General features: G+C 35.7%; 3 protein-coding genes across 4 annotated transcripts; 1 reads left to right on the top strand and 2 right to left on the bottom strand.

Annotated features, from left to right (window-relative positions):
• Positions 1-335: 335 nt before the first annotated feature.
• On the bottom strand, positions 336-1192 carry LOC120343322 (EF-hand calcium-binding domain-containing protein 10-like). The gene has a single exon (XM_039412462.2). It carries the CDS (start codon positions 1166-1168, stop codon positions 710-712), a length of 459 nt encoding a protein of 152 aa, XP_039268396.2. The 5' UTR covers positions 1169-1192; the 3' UTR covers positions 336-709.
• A 707-nt stretch (positions 1193-1899) lies between these two features.
• On the top strand, positions 1900-5429 carry LOC120343319 (DDRGK domain-containing protein 1-like). Its single transcript, XM_039412459.2, has 2 exons — positions 1900-2173; positions 3153-5429. The coding sequence occupies exons 1-2, from the start codon at positions 1981-1983 to the stop codon at positions 3806-3808; spliced, it is 849 nt and encodes a 282-aa protein (XP_039268393.1). The 5' UTR covers positions 1900-1980; the 3' UTR covers positions 3809-5429.
• LOC120343321 (uncharacterized) lies at positions 4858-7465 on the bottom strand. 2 transcript variants are annotated; one of them, XM_078110946.1, is made up of 6 exons: positions 7318-7465; positions 6681-6775; positions 6335-6511; positions 5517-5615; positions 5296-5382; positions 4858-4996 (listed from the first exon to the last, which is right to left on the bottom strand). In XM_078110946.1, the coding sequence occupies exons 3-6, from the start codon at positions 6506-6508 to the stop codon at positions 4889-4891; spliced, it is 468 nt and encodes a 155-aa protein (XP_077967072.1). In that variant the 5' UTR covers positions 6509-6511; positions 6681-6775; positions 7318-7465; the 3' UTR covers positions 4858-4888. The 2 variants fall into 2 exon arrangements, with proteins under 2 accessions (XP_077967072.1, XP_077967071.1); XM_078110945.1 differs by having other exon boundaries at positions 6681-6862; positions 7318-7451.
• Between the last annotated feature and the right edge of the window lie 889 nt (positions 7466-8354).

The following is an 8354-nucleotide window of genomic DNA, read 5'->3' as shown; positions in this document are numbered from 1 at the left end:
ATACATTATTTGGCATGATCTCTAACAACAGGCCGTTTCGCTGGATTGTTGCAGTTATTAAAACTTCTATTTCATTCCCCGAAATTTTATTGATTTCGTTCTGGTTAGTTTTGTCTTGGTTGAAATCATTCGAGAAGCAAGATATGTTGCAAAATTAATTGAGCACAGCTGAAATAGCATTGTAGAGTTTTTTTTTTGTGTGGGTGAATTTGACAGAACAGAGCTGAAGGACTGTTGAGTTTGTGCAAATTTGCTGTTTGGGAATAGTAGAGCATTATAGCAGAAGGAGAAATAATTCAATGAATTGTATATGCAAGCTCCATTAACCAGAGTAATCTGCAAAGAATTTGTACCAAACCATCATTCGTTTTTATTCAACATATTTTCATTTGCATATTTGTCAGTACAGGATCAGTTATCTAGAATATATGCATCTGCCTTTCATACAACTACTCATCTTGATACTTTGAGGAAATTTTAGAAAAATACAACTTCATTATGATTTTTCACAAGTTGCGAAAGGAAAGATAATTCTAATTTAAGTTGTAACTTAGTTTGTTCCTTGAGAAGCATTGGTTGAAATATAGTACTTGAAAAAATTACACATATTAGATCTCATTTTTGACCGAAATTTATGTCAATATGCTATATATCTAGTGTACATAAACAATTGAATATAATGAAACAATATATAAATTTTAGTGTGTGTTTAAACTTTGAAAGTGGCAGAATATTTTGCCAGTCCTTTCTTTGCTTCTCGTAAAAATGTATCTATTGTAATCTTATCGATTTCTGCACCAGTTGGTAGCAATTCAAAGTCCTTTACACCAATTGTTTTCAAAGCTTCGCAGTACTGGTCTTTTGATATAAATCCTCTCTTTGTTGGATCAAGCATACCAAAAATAGCATGAAGATTCGATTCATCGAACAAGCAAGGATAATACATTCCACTTTGTTGAGCTACTTTCAATTTCTCAAGCTGTTCAATTAAAAATTCTCTTGGTTCTTCTGGTTTGTTGTAAATTAGCAGTGATGTCATGTTGTTAAATAGATCAAGTATTCGATGTCGCTGGAGGTAGGTGTTCGTATCGACCTCTCGCTGATTTATGTTTGGTTCTCCACTCATTTTTATGCAAATTTTATGATAGTGTATGCAGTATAAACCCATGAAATGAATCTAAGAATTGACGCAAAAAATCAACAAGGAGAAAACAATTGTAAACTTTTTCCATAATGATTTTCACACGTTCGATGTGAAAAAACTATATACATTTAACGATTACAATAATATGGAACGCTACTATGTTTTCCGATGGAGATGTAACCTTATGTTCATTAGCATAATTCGCAAAATTGAACATTTTCCAGCTCATATGTTGAGTTGAATCATTTTTCAGAACCGGAACTGATATAAATATACGGTATTCTACTCGCGTCTGCACATGGTAGCATTAAATCCTGTTTAAGTTGAGAACCTAATAACTCGACAGTGCAAATAGAGACAAATAATTTTTAGTAGACTATAATGCTAACAGATTGGTACGCCATGTGACCACGGTACATCTTCAACACAACATATTACAGGATGAAGTAAAAACCACACGCAAACTCTTTTATTTTGATTTGGTGTTGTAAATCGGATGCTGCTATGGCAACCACAGCTCCTTTACGGACCACTGAGTCTTGGTTTGAGTTTACATCAGATTTAACCACTCGTTTAGCGTTAGAAAAAATTTAAATATTCAAGTAAAGTTAAAAAAAAAATAAAATCACTCTAAAGTTAAGTTAAAATTTCAATTTTGAAGATAATATTTTCTAATTTCTGGTGTGTCCGCTGTGGCGTGCTTTCTACGTCATAGATTTCAGGATTTCGGTGCCATTGCCACTATCATTATTTTCTAGATCGCAAGCAAGCGCTGCACTTGCTGGAGCAGTCTGAGTCATTTACGGTATATTTTGTTTAATGTAAGCCAAGAACGAATGGACCCCATAGTTTATGTCGTAGCGGCAGCTTTTGTTGCTGTTTTGTTGTGGTTTATCACTCGAACAAAGGCTGATAAACCTGTGCAAGAGCAGGAAAATCAGCGACAGGATGCTGCTCAGGCTGTGGGTAACCGAGCTGGCGGAAGAAGACGCAGAAATGTTAGAATGGGAATTCAGCAGCATGCTCAAGGTATTTCCATTATTTTTATTTGGTGAATAATTGTATGCTAGTTTATGTTGTCGTGGTGAACTGGTTCCACTTCTATCTGATTTCAATAGCAGAATAGACAGATAGAGGACATGATTCCATATTTATCATAAAACTAAAAAAAAATGAACGACAATGTTTAATCATACTTTGAATCATTCAATCTAATGCCTGATTACAGGGTAGGTATCGTATACAGCCATCGAGTGTACCAACACGAATCGCGACAAGATGTATAAAATGTTTTATATAGGTCAATGACATTGAGATGAAATATGACTATCAGAATCAGCTCATATTATTTCTACTCGAGTGGCAATGAGAATACCTGAATAAATGGTGGTTGTTGCTCAAGTTTAGGAGATACATATCTTGGCTACTCAGATTAAAATGAATTAAATTTTCACCCCAATGTTACTTCCCGACCCTAACCACCCTCAACTAACTGACCTTACGCGGAATAAATAACAGATCAAGATATTGAAGCTAGTTCACTAAACGCTGTACATCTGGTTGCCATGTCTAATCTCCACCTGACTATATCATCCAAAAATTACGTCACCACAATGTCACAATGACGAAATAAGACCCGTCAAAGAATACGGATTGTCGTCCAAAACGCATAGGCGATCACTCGAAATCAAGCAAACTATTTCTTTCGTTTTCTCGTTGTAGCGATCCCGATATGAGAGATATTCCTGGCGTTAGCGAGTTCATCATCGTCGGCAGAGATGTCATATCGGGCGATCGTAGCTTTTATTTGGTAACCTCTATGACGTGATTGTGATGTCGTAGTGACGTCATTTTTGGATGAATTTTTTTGCCACGATAACTAGAAGTACTTACGGCGTCTAGTGAACATGTACCAAAATATCTTGGAGCTAATACTGAGACAATATCAATCACTCTTCAATCTAGTATTTTTTGACTTTTGTGCTCATGTGAGACAATTTCATTACAGGAGCCAGACATGAAAATGAATCGGAAAATGATGAACAAGAAGAGACATTTGCCAGTACAGAAGGGAAGATTGGAGCCAAAAAGATGAAAAAATTACAAGAAAAAGAAGAGAGAAAACGAATGAGAGAACAAGAGGCATTGGAAAGAGAAGAAAGAAAAAAGGAGCAAGCAGAGAGAGAAGAAAGGCAAAAACTTGAAGATGAGAAAAGATTGAAAGAAGAAGAGAAAATTGCAGAGGAAAAACGGAAAGAGCAAGAAGAAAAAGAACGCAAAGAGCATGAAGAATATTTGGAACTTAAGGCTATGTTTTCAGTAGATGAAGAAGGACATCAAGTCATAAATTCAGAATCAGAAAGCCAAAACATGCTAATGGAATTTGTGGACTTTGTTAAAAAGAAGAAAGTTGTTCTTTTAGAAGATCTTGCATCACATTTTGGTCTAAGAACGCAAGATGCGATCGATAGAGTTCAGACAATGCTCAAAGATGAGATATTAACTGGTGTTATTGATGATCGTGGTAAATTTATTTATATTTCTAATGAAGAACTCAAAGCAGTTGCTAAGTATATCACTCAGCGTGGTCGGATTTCTATCAGTGACCTGGCACAAGCCAGCAATTCATTAATCAATTTGATTTCTGATGCTGTTGAAGTGTAAAGTTGTCAGTGTTTTTCCATTCCGGGGTGATGAATTTCTTCATATCAGCATTGCGGTTTTGTGCTCGATATTGGAATCGGGTGAACTGCTGTGATTGCCTTCTTATTTGTATAATAGAGACACTATATTGCAAGGGGTTGTCGTGAATGAAAGAACAGCACTAAGAGTTATGCACTGATCAAAAGGCATACATGTTTAATTGCATACAGTCGTCTGGAAAATTTACCAATTATCACAAAATGCATTTGGAACTTGTAACCTTATGCACTAGATTGCCATATGATTCATCCAGATTATTTTGTCTTTATTGGTGGGATTAGTGAGTACATCCTATGTTTATTTTATAATTGGTGATTGTGTATGCTTTGATTATGATTTGGATGAATTATTTGGGGAAATAATATATTATTGTCATGTCATTATTTTAGCATAGTGAGTAATATCTTTATAATTAATATAACCGAGTTTCACAAATGAAATGCTAATAGCAACACACTGGTCTGCAATTAAAAAAAACATTACCTGGGTTTTTGCTTGAAATTCACAAACAATGTTATTATGTTAACAAAAAATTTTTATGTACAATATGCCTTATCTGTGTATCATTCCAATTATCACGGGAGATTGAATTAGACAGGACTGGCCCTTTTTAATGAAACTGATCCTATGTAAAAAAAATAAGACACTCTATATCTCAAACTGAGTATAGGAGAGCTGCATGGCATAGTCATATGTTACTACATAAGAGTGAAAACCTACCTTTACCATGAGAAGTCTTCTTGCTTTACCATTTCAGAGAAATAAGAAATACAGATTCTTATAAGAATTTATTTTATTTTAAAATATATTATTGGTAATTATATACAGTGCCAGCATAATTCATGCAAAAATATGTCTAGAGGAAACTTTAATTATAAACAAGGTTTGCTGTTTCAATCATCTGATTCAACACCTGCATTGTTGGGAATTCCCTTTTACTCTGTTTTCTGAAAGATTTTTTGTCTTTGTTTAAGAATATTTATTACGTCTATGCTGATGGTGAACTGCTTTAAATGTAGTTGAATTAAAATAATAAAGCATCTATCCAACTACAATGAATTTTGCATCATGTGAATGCACTAGAGGCCCAGTTGACGGATTTAGGTCATTGACTTTGGGGAATTTCATTCTCTGCTTCTTCGGTCGAACCTAAATAGTATAAATTCTTGGTAATGTTTTATCTGGAAATCTCAAGTTAACTCTGTGAATTTTGTTCACTGATAATGGAGAATGAAACCTTACTTGGAAATTATTCAAAAAAAAAAAAAAATTTCTATTATTAGTTGAATTTGCAACCCTTTTATGGCGTCAAATTTGTACCTAGCTATTACATTTTGTACATCTTCGAAAATATCAATTTTTTTGTTGTTGTTGAATAGTGGTTTAACCAAAAGTATATCATGGATATAGCATTAGGTAGTGTTGTTTGGCCAAACGAAATCATTTACCTTATCAATTCTAATAAGCATGGGAAATGCCGTTGGCATTTCAACTTTCTTGAATTCTTGTTCTGACCACTTTGCACAATGTATTTTCTTTAAAAAGAAAAAATTGTAACAATAAATTGACATTGCCAATGGAACTTGTTAACATTGTCTTTTGTTCAACATTAGGAAGATGCTTGTATGTGTAAAGATCAATGGTCTTGTTGCAATACAAACCTTCGTACCTGGGCTAGATCTTTCCTTCCGCTCGTTTCTAGAGCTCTCACGCAAGTTTCATATCGTCTATGATTACTTTGGTTGTTTTTGAGCCACGTCATCAACATCTGTAAATAAAACATTCACGCTAATAAATTGTGGTTACTTTGGCTGAGTTTCCAGTTTGAACCAATTATTATTGGGTTATGTATTCGAAGTCGAAATTGGTTTGGGTATTTGCTCTATTCGCATCTGGGTAATACCTGATGTAATTCGATATACATAATAATATATAATAACTAGAGGCCTCGGAAAGTGCTTTCCGCTTCGTTTCTGGGGACCTATGCATGGCCGTGATACTGTTTGGATAGGATTTACATATTTATCCCGGGGGAGAGGAAAGCCGATAAGACGGCTTATCCATATGGCGAACCACGGCCTCTCGTCCGGTTACCATTCCAAGTCGGGTATGGGATTAGTTTTACTGTATTGTTTGTTTTCGGAAGCATGGACTTGGTGGTGGAGGAAGCCGTAACCGACCAGCGGTTACGTGAACCACCCAACGACGGCGAGTAGTCCAGCAATCCTCTCGCACATAACCATCCCTGCATGAGATTCGAAACTGCGAACCCACGCAGAGTAATCAGAGGTGCGGTGGCGAGCGTATTCCTAACGCTTAGCCCGTTGAGCCACACCGCCGCGCCATTTGCCTATTTAGGTTGCACTATTCTTAATTACTTAAGTCTTAGATGGCATGGTGGTGTTAATATATGATCATCGCGGTCACGTTTCCTCGAATCAGCGTACACTTTGCAAAAAATGTAATGCAAAAGCCTAATACACCTACCTGGTGAACCTTATTCTTATGATCATTTCTGTTAGCTGCGGCGGCCTGGGCAACCTCGTCCCTGCTCAGTCCGAGGTTAAAGCCCAACAACTCCCATTCGTGACCAATATACCCAGCAAGATACATCATCACTTGATTTGTGAAAATATCTCGAACGTCGCTTTGATCGGACATAGCCTGTTGAGCAAATGTTCATTTATTTCAGCATTTATTTAATATAGCAATTATCCGCCTAGAATAAAGCAATTATCCGCCTAGAATAAAGCATGAAACAAACAAACTTTATGATTCGTATAATTAGCCTCGAATTCATGTGCTGAATATCAACAACTATTCTATAGGCTACCTTAGATTCGTCGCAATTCAATTCCTCGTCTTTTGCAATTGCAACTTTGTTTTTCGTGTTTTTCTTTGTGGTCTCTTTTGTAGTCTTCCACAGTCCTGAACAAATGAACATACCTCAGACATACTCAATGGTCGTTGAGATTCGCTATTATATTTGGACAGTGCTCTACGATTAGTTCGTCCCTTAATAATAGAATGGGTGCTCAGTTTGACACGATATTTCACACGCACACTATGGCATTGCATTGGAATCTATCACTTTTAAAACTGTCTTACCGAACCCACAACACAGCTTCCATGGCATTTCGCGTGATGTTAAACCTCCAAGAAGCCAAAGATGTAGGGGCAAACCTAAGTCGCATACTATACAATATTTCCACTTTATGTGTGCGAACAAACGGTTGAAGATACTGCTGTTGAATAATTATTAATATATACGATACTTTTGAACTGACTTTTTATTCACATGAACCCTAATTAAATTAGTATCTCTCAAACTTTTCATTCGCGTTTTGTTGGACATATCGTATATATACATGCTGAATCAGCACAAATTCCCGTAATTTTACATTGTTATTTTAGTGTCACTTTCATTACCATAAGGATTAATATTTCCCATATATAGTAAACACACTCACCGTTTCTTAAAGAAGTCAACACCAAGTTTTCAAAATAATTTCTGATTTCTAAAAACACATCGTTGCTTCATAATTAAAAAGTTGAAGTGTCGAGCGTTTCAATAGAGTTGGCGTATCGTGTAACCTAAATAAAATCATCTATTGTTACTGAGACATTTAATTTGTTCACAAATATGTCGACTTGTAATGGGAGGAGCTTTACACTCAATTCAGTCGACCCGGAGGTCAGTAATTGATCAGTTCCGTTTCTTACGTAAGTGGTGTCTTTCAAGCACTTTTTTATATTTCGGCAAAACTAGCATTTGTTAAAAATATCTATATTTTATTATTTATTTTCTACGTATTTGTTACGTGAATATTATTATGAATATGTCAGATGCTACTTCTTCAAAATTAATATAAAAGTCGTTAGCCCAACTTGTATTCCACAGTTTCGGTCTGTTGTATTTGGCTGCTGTACTCACGTGCAATTCATTTGACAGAAAGGTATGCGCATATGTTACCTTATAGTCCGGCAGATAAGGGGCCTTTTTAGGTCCAACATTGTTTTTGAACAAAGTTTTTTTCATTTGTGATTATTCATTCTGGGGACGTTGCCCATCATTTTTACATGGGCGTGAAGTTTGCAGCATTGAGCAATTTTTTTTACGGCTTAATATTTGTATCAGTGTTTTTCGTCAAATCTGTGCACCATAATAGCGCACAACCTGAACCCTGACCTGGTACACATACTATGTTCAGGTTTGATGCACATACTACGGACGCACCAAATTTACTAGGAAATAAAATCGATAACTTTTAGATATTTGTTGAAATAATTCTTACCGAAAATATTTTCAGGCGACCCAGCTTTAGATAGATAGGGAAACACTGTTGAAACATACGCGTAAAATAATGAGTATAATTTAAAAATACCCGCAATTGTTGCAATTAACGACACAAGCCTGCTAATGCAGTCGGCAGTGGTTCGAGTGGATTGCGCACAGCTTGTGCGCAAATATACACCCGGTGGAGAACAGTCAATTATTTGTTAGCAA

This window comes from Styela clava, chromosome 3 (genome assembly GCF_964204865.1).
Source record: "Styela clava chromosome 3, kaStyClav1.hap1.2, whole genome shotgun sequence".
Classification (NCBI taxonomy): domain Eukaryota; kingdom Metazoa; phylum Chordata; class Ascidiacea; order Stolidobranchia; family Styelidae; genus Styela; species Styela clava.
This window is presented reverse-complemented; position numbering and strand designations above follow the sequence as displayed.